This window comes from Doryrhamphus excisus, chromosome 11 (assembly GCF_030265055.1).
Source record: "Doryrhamphus excisus isolate RoL2022-K1 chromosome 11, RoL_Dexc_1.0, whole genome shotgun sequence".
NCBI classification, from domain to species: Eukaryota; Metazoa; Chordata; class Actinopteri; order Syngnathiformes; family Syngnathidae; genus Doryrhamphus; species Doryrhamphus excisus.
This window is the reverse complement of record NC_080476.1, coordinates 14,461,948-14,475,057: the sequence shown is the minus strand read 5'-3', so window position 1 is coordinate 14,475,057 and position 13,110 is coordinate 14,461,948. Positions and strand designations below refer to the sequence as shown.

The 13,110-nt window shown below is 37.7% G+C and overlaps 1 protein-coding gene across 2 annotated transcripts in view; it reads right to left on the bottom strand.

Annotated features, from left to right (window-relative positions):
- Nucleotides 1-13,110, bottom strand: part of spns2 (SPNS lysolipid transporter 2, sphingosine-1-phosphate) — a 74,297-nt gene that overhangs the window by 48,585 nt on the left and 12,602 nt on the right. For both annotated transcript variants that reach the window (XM_058086303.1, XM_058086304.1), the window contains one exon: nt 1,014-1,079. In XM_058086303.1, the coding sequence (XP_057942286.1) occupies nt 1,014-1,079 (66 nt within the window). The remainder of the gene's footprint in view (nt 1-1,013; nt 1,080-13,110) is intronic.

The window sequence follows — 13,110 nt, the reverse complement described above, 5'->3', positions numbered from 1 at the left end:
AAAAGTGGATTTTTTTTCAAGAATAATCCAATAATAATTTAATGTTATAATATGATAATTTAGTTATAATATTATGTGAATCAAGTCAAAAAATTATAGAAATAAAGTTATGATATTGCAGAAAAAATTACAAAGATTATTTGAGAGGTGAAATATATGGAAAATGTAAAAAACAAACAAAAAAAATACAGCAAAACAGGTAAAACAGGTAAAAAACAGCAAAAGGCCAAGTTTAAATAAAACTCGTCGACACTGATGCTAATGTAGTGGAACCTCGGTTAGCATACAGTGAGTGTCCAGCTGTGTTGTTAACATTTTTTGCCCGTTTTTTTGTTTTTTTTTTCTTCCCCTGGATGGTATTTTTACTCGAAGACACCATTGAGGTCACCCCAAGTTTGTCCAGGAACATCAAGCATAGCAGGAAAACACTGAGCTGTATTCTTTCCCAAACTCAAGCTAGCCCGCTTGGCCTCAATGGAGCTTTGTGTGCAGGACCCGTGGACGTTGAAATGACTCTGAGGCCACACTGAGACAAGACTGGCTCCTGTCCTCCAATAAGAGGTCTTTGCAAGGTATCTCCCTAAAAAAGGTGGATTCATTAGAACCCAGATTGGAGGAAACCCTGCCCTAAGCCGAGGTCCACACACATTATAACTGCAAGCCTGCCTTCAATCCCGATTTTCGGATTTGTTTTCCTTTCTTGCCCGACCGCTGCTGCAGGAGTAATGCAACACCGACTCCCAGAACACCCCAACTATTTACTTTAACGTAAGACCTTCATTAATAGCAGGCAATTTTGATGACACGCCAACCGCTTAATAGGGAGAACGGCGCACATGCTCATCAAGCAAAAAACACATCGTTCCCTACAGCCGAAGCATTGCACTGACACGTCATAAAACGAGCTTTTTGTCAGCATATTCCGCACCTGCATTTTTATATCATTAGCATTTTATGGAGGTGCCAATGATTTCACTGCATGTGCAAGACGACTGGGATTAAAGAAGACGTACCTGTTTGTAGCAAGGCCACTCCGCTGTCAGACACTTCGTAATGCTTCTGGATATCCTGCGCCACGCCTGCGAACAGGAGAGGAACATCTTCATGAGTTTACAGGACACCGTTCTTCATTTAGTGACAAACGGCAGACTCACGATGGACGAACGGCACGCGTTTATGTGACGGTTATTAGTCCTAAAATAAGCAAATGTTGATTTCTCGATTCAAATGTTCTCAGCAAAATGCTTCAGGGACAAAAAGTAGTGAAATTTGGCTTGGTTTAGGTCGGGGGTCTCAAACACGCGTCCCGCGGGCCAAATGTGGTCCGCAGGACACTAGTTTGAGGCCCCCGCGCAAGTTTGATATGGATGCTGTATAGTATCATGTACCCAGAAAAAATTATTACGTTTGATTCATGTTCATGTTAAAGGTTAAATAACTGTTAATAGTTATCCTCCCTATCCGTGTGGAAGTGGTAAGTTTTTGGCTATTTAAGTTGAAAGGAAATAACTTGAAGGCTACCGTTTTAGGCTAGCTCTCTAGTTTGCGAGTTAGCATGTGTCTCAAGACCCTGCAGTTGCGCAATATGTTGTAAATAAAAAGAGTATAAATGTGACTATAGTCGTGTTTTGTCATGTCTACAGGGCTCTAATAATGCTTTGCTCATTTTAATTAGAAAAAATAATAATTTGTCTACCCACCAACTATATGTGGTTTCTTAAGTTTTTATTATTTGCCGTTTTATTATTATTATTATTATTATTATATTTATTTATTCATTACTTATTGATTGATTTTCTTTATTCTTGATTTGTTTATTTATTTTTCATTTTATTTTGTGTAGAAAAATAAAAATTAAGATATTTGAGAACAGTGGAATGTTTTATCAGAGCTTTTATTTATTTTATTTTATTTTTATTAATTAATTTTTATTAATCGGAACCAAAGCAAAGTTTATTCATTTTTCTGTTTTTAATAAATGCGTTTTTTTGTTGTTTTTTTTTTGGGGAAAACCTGATGCGGCCCAGTCTCACCCAGACCCTAGCTCCAGTGGCCCCCAGGTAAATTGAGTTTGAGTCCCCTGATTTAAATAAAGGTGCAAATTGTGTTTTCAAACTATATCCAAGCCTAGCGAGCCGTGTAATGAACCGTGCTAATCTGTAACGGATTACAGAGAGCAAGTAGCTCTTTGTTTGCGTAGCGGCCTATCGGAACTCTCATCTCCACTCTCGGCGAGGTCCCCCCCCTTTAAAGCCGGCAAAGCAAACATCGTCTACTCTGTTTGTCTAATCCGCCGTTTCTTCTCCCGTACGCTCGTAAAAGAAACGCAACGGCAGAAATTCTAAGATGTTTGATGCCGATGAGGTAACACAAAGACAAATCCTCGCCCAAGCCGGCAGCACTTAGAGGTGTTGCCATGGCGATGTTGGTGCGGGTATTCCAAAACGATAAAGGTCAAGCAACCACGCAGGAATTGAGCCGTCTTTTTTTTTTATACTGACACTGCAGAGGCAGAAGTGGTCTTGGGTTTTGGGATGCTTGTTGTGCCGTATCTTTGTGCGCAACCAATTGGGCTATCCCACCTCCAAGCTAAGACTTAAAGCTGGTATTATTTGCGGATGATACCACTGCTTTTTGTTCTGGAGGGAGGACAGACGGTCACACTAAAAAGATGCTTTGATGATAATAAATTGTCCTTGAACCTAAATAAAACTAAAATCATGCTGTTTGCTAACAGCAGAAAGGACACGCACCAGCAAATACAAATAGACGGTGTGGACATTGAAAGAGTGAACCAAAATACATTTCCGGGGATCACAATAGATGAAAATATGAGCTGGAAACCTCATATTACAAATATATAAACATAAGGTGGCCAGAAATATTTCAATATTGAACAAAGCAAAAATTTGTTCTCAATCAGAAATCACTCCACACTCTTTTATTGCTCTCTGGTTCTACCATATCTTACTTATTGTGTGGAAATATGGGCTAATAACTATAAAAGCAATCTTCACTCGATAAATGTACTGCAAAAAAAGGTCAGTAAGGATAATTCATAATGCCGCCTACAGAGAACATATAATTGATACACAACACTGTGTGTACACAACAAAAACATGAACCCATAACATGTCAAATAATTTACCACTTCCACACTGAATGGGAGTAGAGGCTTTGAGGTCAGGTAATGGTCTTTGAATTAGTCTTCTGAATGCCTTGTCTTATCGATTGTGTGGAAATATGGGCTAATAACTATAAAAGCAATCTTCACTCGATAAATGTACTGCAAAAAAGGCCAGTAAGGATAATTCAGAATGCCGCCTACAGAGGACATACTAACTCCTTATTTCTAAAATCACAAATACTTCAACTTGCTGATATAGTTCATCTTCAAACAGCTAAAATAATAATGCATAAGCCTAAAAATAACCAATTAGCTAAAAAATGTCATCCAATACTTCTCTACAAGAGAGGAGAAATATGATCTCAGGGAAGAAATACATTTGAAACACTTCTATGCTAGGACTACGTTATGCTAGGCATAGCATTTCAGTATGTGGAATCAAACTATGGGATGGATTGAGTAAGGAAATCAAACAATGCACAACGATGAGCCAATTCAAGAAACAATACAAGCAGTTGATGTTTGCTAAATACAAGGATGAAGAGTCTTGAACCAGTCATGATTTGATTTTATTTAATTTTATTTAATTTTATTTAATTTTATTTAATTTTATTTAATTTTATTTAGTTTTATTTCAATTTAATTTAATTTAATTTAATTTAATTTAATTTAATTTAATTTAATTTAATTTAATTTAATTTAATTTAATTTAATTTAATTTAATTTAATTTAATTTAATTTTAATGTTATTTTATTTTATTTTATTTTATGAAAGCAGGAAGTGAACAAATGTAACCGTTACTGATTGTAAAAGTACCAGATGGAGGGGTAGGATTTAATAAGCTTTGCTTCTTCCTACTCCTTTTGGACATGTGGAACTGTGAACTGATTATGTGATGCATTCAATTGTAATCTGATGCATGTTCAAATGAAATTCAACCATTACCATTACCAATACGTCTGGGAATCGGTCGTGCGTTAATGCAACGTGATTAAAAACTTTATATCTAATGAACATATCTCATCAGCTTTTCTCATCATTCTTGAAATGGTAATAAGACTTTGTGGGCAGTCTGTGCACCTCAGTGGATTCATCTCATTAAAACAAAGTTAATGATTTTCTCAGACCTGCGGGGATTTTGTGTGCATGTGAGAATGACGCAAGAGCCATCGGAGGAATGTGGACACACCTGATTGAACATATTACCCAACTACAACAATGTACACTAACCAGCTACTATCAGCCCCGCCTGTTGGAATACACCAACACCCTCCCGGGGGGGAACAGACCACCCCCGGTTCATGGAACCAGGAAGTAGCTTGTCGTTATCAAACACAACCACAACCAAAAACAATGTAATTTTTGTGTTGTTGAACCGTACACAGAACGCGTACGCTGCCTACAGCCGCAAACAGAGACTTCATACATAAGTCGGTGCAATGCAGAGCTGACGCTTATTCCTACCAGCTCGTGAAGTCTGCCTTTGTGACCCCATTTTTGAGCGAGCGGAAAGGGGACCCAAATTAGTAAACATAGCACACATGCGCCATTTACAAGAGCCAACGTGCAGGGTTTGAATATGAATGGCGCTGTTAGCTGTTTGGCTATTGTAGGGATGCTACCATTGTTATCGGATGGCAATTTCAGTGTATTGTAGTGTTGCTTGTATTATTATGGGCTGGCAATTTTAGTCTATTGTAGGCATGCTCCCATCGTTATCGGCTAGAATAGGCCGATCACAAAAGCCGATCACCCGTACCGAATGCCTGTAGCAAAACCCCCGTGTTGTGGGTCCCCACGATATCACTCATCACATCCCTGGTGTATAGCGGGGTTACGCTTGACAGAAAAGCTTGAGTAATTGAGACACCCACGGTGACACTAGAGGTAACACATGTGGAAAACACGATGTAACTACACCACACGGACAATGCAGTATTTAGCATATTCGCTTACACGCCAATATATTCAAAAAAATACTATTTTTGACTCATTTTCAACCCGCAGGGCATGCTGGGTAACTTTCTGTTAGGGAAGTGTGGTCATTGTCACAGCCCACATTTTTGTTTATTTTTATTTATTGATTTATTTATATGACATATATGCATTTATTAAAAAAAATATTATTATTAAATTTAATAATTAATATTTTATGACATATATGCATTTATTTTTTATTTTTTAATTTAATAATTAATATTTTATTTTATTAGTAATTTCGATTTTTTTAATGTATTTAGGCCCTCATTAATTAAGTTTATTTTATTATACTTTTATTTAAGTGAAACCAAGCAAATTTGTTGCTTCAATCTGTCATCTTTTGAATCATGAATAGACATAATTACACGTCCAATGAGGAGGATCATAACCTCATGCATAATAAAGCATAAATTAAAATATGAAAATGACCACTAAACAAAACCACTTTAGTTTTCCTTCAAAATAAGCCAGACGAGCCACTTTTGGGTCCTTGACCCACCAGTTGAGAACCACTTTTGCAGATGACTTTTTTTTAATTTTGTGGTGGATCCCCGGCTGAGACTGGTGGATCCCCAGCTTCTATTTCTACCCAGAGAAAGTAGGTTAAAGGAAGGAGTCCAAATTAAGAGCAAATGGAAATAGGTGATGGCCTTAAAAAGTCACTTGGGGTGACCAGTGAGTGAAGCATTTGTTTCCTTGTTTACTTGTTATACTCTATATCAGGGGTCTCAAACTCAATTTACATGGGGGCCACTGGAGCTAGGGTCTGGGCGAGGCTGGGCCGCATCAGGTTTTGCAAAAAAAAACAACCACATTTATTAAAAACAGAAAAATGAATAAACTTTGCTTTTGTTCCGATTTTCTACAAGAAAAGCTCTGATAAAACATTCCACTGTTCTCAAATATCTTACTTTTTTATTTTTCTACACAAAATAAGATGAAAAATAAATAAACAAATCAAGAATAAAGAAAATCAATCAATCAGTAATAAATAAATATAACAATAATAATAAAACGGCAAATAATAAAAACTTAAGAAACCACATATAGTTGGTGGGTAGACAAATGATTTTTTTCAGATTAAAATGAACAAAGCATTATTAGAGCCCTGTAGACATGACAAAACACGACTATAGTCACATTTATACTCTTTTTATTTACAACATATTGCGCAACTGCAGGGTCTTGAGACACATGCTAACTCGCAAACTAGAGAGCTAGCGACCTAAACGGTAGCGTTCAAGTTATTTCCTTTTAAACTTAAATAGCCAAAAACTTATCACTTCCACACGGATAGGGAGGATAACTATTAACAGTTATTTAACCTTTAACATGAACATTAATCAAACGTAATAATTTTTTCTGGGTACATGATACCATACAGCATCCATATCAAACTTGCGCGGGCCGCACTAACATTAAACTTTCATATCGAGGCGGGGGCCTCAAACTAGTGTCCTGCAGGCCACATTTGGGCCGCGGGCCGCGTGTTTGAGACCCCTGCTCTATATAGTACAGTGTGTGTGTGTGTGTGTGTGTGAAAGGCAACCAGTGGATGGAAGTCATTCATTCTGGCCAGAATCTGGCGTGCAGCGGTAGACCGCCGCGCTCATGCGGCTCAATCCCCCCCCCCCCCCCCCCCTCCCTTCATTCCGGCTAAGGAGGGCGATCACCCAGTCAGTATAAATAGTCGGTGAGAGACCGAGGCAGGAAATATAATAACTAAGGAGAAAGTGCATGTTTGGGTTTGTTCTTATGATCAGTTTTTAGATACGAGCATGAGAGAGACAAACAAACGTGCAGAAAAGGGCCGCCGTGTAAAGCGGTTACGACGCAAGCGAAGAGAAGCCGACCACAAATATGTCCAACTGTGGCCGTTGGGGCTCCTGACCGACTGTTCTCCTCCCTCGCCATGTGGCCACAACGGGCGAGGAAGCCATTTTTTTTCATTTCAATGCTTTTTCCTGCCACACAGAAAGGAAATGTGCTGCAAATGTCTTGAGAAACACATCAGCGCTGACTTCATGGCTTCACGGCTTATTGAGGCGGATTCCACCCCCCCCACAAAAATAACAAGAGGTGGGAAGTCCTGGTTGAGAACGTACAGGAGTCATGTCAACGACTTCCATGATACAGTAAACCTCGGATATATCGGATTCAATTGTTCCCACTGGTTTTGTCCGATATAAGCGAAATCCGTTATATGCGTGTACCGGAAAATGTCCGTTTTACGCATATATCGGATTTATATCCGGTATATGCGTAAATCGGATTTTATCCGTTCTAAAAAGGTACTTCCTTGACTATGTTTCCAATGTACCTGGACGCGCAGGCAACGCTGCAAACGCTGCAAATGACGTCGTATAGCGGCCTGTCACGATTCGGCGAATCGGAGCGCCACGATGCGGCCATCCGATATATGCGAGGGAAATTTAATGGAAATGCATTGGAACGGGACTGGAGATTTTGTCCGAAATAGGCGAAATCCGATATATGCAATGAATTTTTATTGGAAATGCATTACAGAAAAATCTGTTCTTTTTTATCTGTCCGTTGTGAGCGAATTTCCAATATATCCGAGTCCGATATATCCGAGGTTTACTGTATATGACAATGCAGACACTCCGACTCATCACATTGATTCGCTAATCAAAAGCTTCCATTCAGCTCCGGATCTCGTGGCGCATTAGTCCCAGCCAGTACGTGCTAAATATTTCATGTCTGTAGTGAGAATACACGGTGAAGCGCCGGGAGAGCAGACTGAACCTATAGCTCATCAATAATCCATCCAGGGGGGGCGAGCCCGCGCCCGCTTGTTCACAGGAGATTATGCATCGCTTGAAATGGGAACGGGGGCAGTCGAGCGAGGCAAAGGTATTTGACGGGGGGGGGGGGGGGCTGACAAGGTGGTCTCCATTAAATACCCGAAGGGCGTTGAACTCGACCTTCACAGCAGACATCTGTATACGATAAGACCAGAACTTAACACACACGATCTGGACAATAGCTTTGCAGATATTTACATTTTGCTGGAACGCTGTCCAGACACGGGCGAGTACCGAGTCTGGGAGCAGTGCTGGGATCAGCTGTCCGCTTGTCTTTTATTCGGGAAAATATATTTCCATTCATTATTCACGAGATATATTAGATATTATGATAGTTTACTTTGTCAACTATATATTTTGGTGCGATAGCTTAGCATTTCTTTAAGTGTTAGCATACATCCATCGCTCATAAACACATTATACACATTATCGGGTTTGCAACAAAATAAAAAGATCGAGTCAGAGTTGTCAACAAAGCGATCATTCGATCAAAAATACATTCGAGTGAGCCTCGATTTGCCTATTTTTTGGTTTACATACAAAAATACAAGCCAAAATTTCACCTTGGGTAGCAAAAATTTTTATTTTCAAGGATGTACACTGGAACCTCAGTTAGTGTATGCCCCAGTTAGCATGTTTTTTGGTTTACATAAAAAATGCAAGCCAAAATTTCACCTTGGGTAGCAACATTTTTTTATTTTCAAGGATGTACACTGGAACCTCTGTTAGTGTACGCCCCAGTTAGCATGTTTTTTGGTTTACATAAAAAAATGCAAGCCAAAATTTCACCTTGGGTAGCAAACATTTTTATTTTCAAGGATGTACACTGGAACCTCAGGTAGTGTACGCCCCAGTTAGCATGTTTTTTGGTTTACATAAAAAATGCAAGCCAAAATTTCACCTTGGGTAGCAACATTTTTTTATTTTCAAGGATGTACACTGGAACCTCTGTTAGTGTACGCCCCAGTTAGCATGTTTTTTGGTTTACATAAAAAAATGCAAGCCAAAATTTCACCTCGGGTAGCAAACATTTTTATTTTCAAGGATGTACACTGGAACCTCTGTTAGTGTATGCCCTAGTTAGCATGTTTTTTGGTTTACATAAAAAATGTAAACCAAAATTTCACCTTGGGTAGCAAACATTTTTATTTTCAAGGATGTACACTGGAACCTCAGTTAGTGTACGCCCCAGTTAGCATGTTTTTTGGTTTCCATAAAAAATGCAAACCAAAATTTCACCTTGAGTCGCAAACATTTTTTAATTTTCAAGGATATATACTGGAACCTCTGTTAGTGTACACCCCAGTTAGCATGTTTTTTGGTTTACATGAAAAATGTAAACCAAAATTTCACCTTGTGTCGCAAACATTTTTATTTTCAATGTTGTACACTGGAACCTCAGTTAGTGTACGCCCCAGTTAGCATGTTTTTGGGTTTACGTAAAAAATGCAAGCCAAAATTTCACCTTGGGTAGCAACATTTTTTTATTTTCAAGGATGTACACTGGAACCTCTGTTAGTGTACGCCCCAGTTAGCATGTTTTTTGGTTTACATAAAAAAATGCAAGCCAAAATTTCACCTCGGGTAGCAAACATTTTTATTTTCAAGGATGTACACTGGAACCTCTGTTAGTGTATGCCCTAGTTAGCATGTTTTTTGGTTTACATAAAAAATGTAAACCAAAATTTCACCTTGGGTAGCAAACATTTTTATTTTCAAGGATGTACACTGGAACCTCAGTTAGTGTACGCCCCAGTTAGCATGTTTTTTGGTTTCCATAAAAAATGCAAACCAAAATTTCACCTTGAGTCGCAAACATTTTTTAATTTTCAAGGATATATACTGGAACCTCTGTTAGTGTACACCCCAGTTAGCATGTTTTTTGGTTTACATGAAAAATGTAAACCAAAATTTCACCTTGTGTCGCAAACATTTTTATTTTCAATGTTGTACACTGGAACCTCAGTTAGTGTACGCCCCAGTTAGCATGTTTTTGGGTTTACGTAAAAAATGCAAGCCAAAATTTCACCTTGAGTCGCAAACATTTTTATTTTCCAGGATGTACACTGGAACCTCTGTTAGAGTACGCCTCAGTTAGCATGTTTTTGGGTTTACTTGATTTACTTCGGTTTATTTACTTTTGGTTTATGTTGAAAATCTAAGCCAAAATTCAGACTCCGTTTCCCTATATTTTTTGTTTCAAGAAAGTAGAGTAAAACCTTGGTTAGAATACGCCCCAGTTAGCACATTTTTCCATTTATATATACAATTTTGGCCGAAATTTCACCTTGGTTCGTGTCCATGTTCTGTTTCAAGCAACAAGAGTATAACCTTGGTTAATGTACGCCCCAGTTAGCACATTTTTCCATTTATATATACAATTTTGGCCGAAATGTCACCTTAGTTCGTGTCCATGTTCTGTTTCAAGCAAGTAGAGTGTGACCTTGGTTAGCGTACGCCCCAGTGAGCTAATTTTTCCATTTATATATAAAATTTTGGCCGAAATTTCACCTTGGTTTGTGTCCATTTTCTGTTTCAAGCAACAAGAGTATACCCTTGGTTACCGTACGCCCCAGTTAGCACATTTTGGCCAAATTTGCATTTATGTACATTTGAAATAGTTTTCTGGCACGGCCACCCGGTCAGCGTTATCACTGCTTCGCATCACAAGAAGCCTGCCTGGAAGTCTGATGCGGATTGGAGTCATTGTCTATTTTTAATGAGCTTGTATCTCCCCACACGCGTTGGACGATGAGACTGATATGAATCAGCTGAAACATCCTCGCTGTGTAATTATTACAAACTGCCAAGATAAGCTTAGACTATCTTCAAGGTTTTTTTTTTTTTATTAACGCAAGACAACTTTAATTATGCCAGGATGAAGCTGTGTGTGTCTTTCGACTGTGAAAATAATCCACTGATGTGCTCCTGATGAAGTCACGGTGGCGGTGCCGAGCAAAGTCATTGTTTAAGAAGATAGGCTTTGTTTTTGGTATGGAAAGAAAAAAGAAAAAAACACAACTTATAGCTTTTTAATAGGCGCAGACCATCAAACGCTAAATGTGGTTTTTGGTTTCTGGACCGTGCGTACTGGAATGTCACCATGTCTCCTTCGTGCGACGTCTTCCACCACTTCCACTCCAGGACATGAAAAAGGATTCCCTTATGGGCAGCCATAACGACTACATTGGGCCCATAAATAATAACATATCTTCTGTCATTTCAACATTTATTTCCATGCTACAAATTCTGAGATGTATAAATACGAGAGCTGAACATGTTATTACCGTCCCGAGACTTCCGTCCTGACTTCTCGGACCCACACGGATCGTCACGTTGACATGAGCGGTTGTCAGCATAAACCAATCAAACCGTTGCTTGTACTTTTGTCTGGGACTTTTGGTCACAGAACTTTTGGACAAATTCTTCATTTTTTTAACCTTCAGCAGTTTTGAGACTTTGACATAATTACAAATCTGCTTTTGGGCCATTCCGATAAAATAAAATGTCAGCATAGCGGCCTGCACATTGATGTGATTGCATATTTAAGAAATACAATTCAATGTCTATCAGTGAAAAAGTGTATTATTAGTATGAGCTTTGGTCTTTTTTTCTATTTTTGTCTTTAAGAAAATATATATATTATATATATTATATATATATATATTTGCATTATTTATATATAATTATTAATATTTTGTATAAATAAATACATTTATATAAATTGTATTTATATTACTATTTTTTATGATTATATATTTAATATATGTATATTAACATTATATATATTTAATATATTTGTATTATTTGTATTATTTATATATAATTATTAATATTTTATATAAATAAATAAATTTATATAAATTTTATATAAATAAATAAATTTATATACATTTTATTTATATTATTATTATTATATTATTTTATTATTATTTCAGAAAAAATATATTAAATATATAATAATGAAAAATAATAATATAAATAAAATTTATATACATTTATTTATTTATATAAAATCTATATAAATTAATTTATTTATATAAAATATACATTTATTTTTATATAATTTAATATATTTTTCTGAAATAATAATAAAATAATAATAATAATATGTAATATTAGGATTTTATTCCCATAATATTTTGACTTTATTCCAAAAATATAATAACTTTTTCCCAAATATGTAAACTTTATTTTGCTTGTTTCTCATAATATTACAACTATTTTTTTTCATATTTCAACTCTGTGCTGCTGAAACGACATCATTTTTTCTGCTATTTTCCTGAAACTTACCAATGTTTTACAGCTGAATAATAAAGAACACAAAAAAGTAAAATGATGAAAGTTCCACGTCTAAATAATCATAGAACCCAATATTCTGTGCGCCTTGAAAGATCACTCCAAATCATCTAACATGGCCGGTACTGAAAGTGAGTCAAAAAAAGAACCTGACCCATTTTCTAAATATGGATGACGATATTCACAACTGAGAATTGGAGATGCACGGACTCGGTGTGTGGCGATCCAAGTCCAAGTCCAAGCATCATCCCGCCTCTACGCCTTGCATCATCCCAGCAGCCCACGTAGCCAGTACGCGGTGGGCAGCCTCAGGCCTGGCACGCTAATAAGTCAGTCATTAAACGCTGTGAAAGCAACCTTTGAACTGCGCTGCAGTGCTGCCACAACAACCTAAACGCCTGTGCACATGCTCGATGTTCGGAATTCACTGCATTGATTTTTTTTGGGGGGGGGGGGGTTCTTGGATGATGTGACTGCAACCGTGATGCAGGCAGACGTGGATGCAAGGGCGCTAAAAATGATGGAACAAATGCAGCTTTGCCTTGCGCCTGAATAGAAAATATTATTATATAATCCACGCCCAACCCACACCCCACCCCCACCCCCCCAGCTGGGCTGTTGACGCTATCACATGTAAATACGAGGAAAGATTATCTTTATTCCTGAAGCCGGGATGTTCAAATGCAGCGCCGCTGTCAATAAACTGCCACATACGACAATGGCAGCTGTCAGTTTGCATGAATATGCCAGTTAATATTACAGACCGGGGCTTCTCAACAGGGACACATCTTACGAGGGTCATTTAGTCTCCGCCCACTTTTATTTTAGTCATTTTTGGGCCAATCTCACTTTTTTTAAATTTTCCAATACGTTTGTTT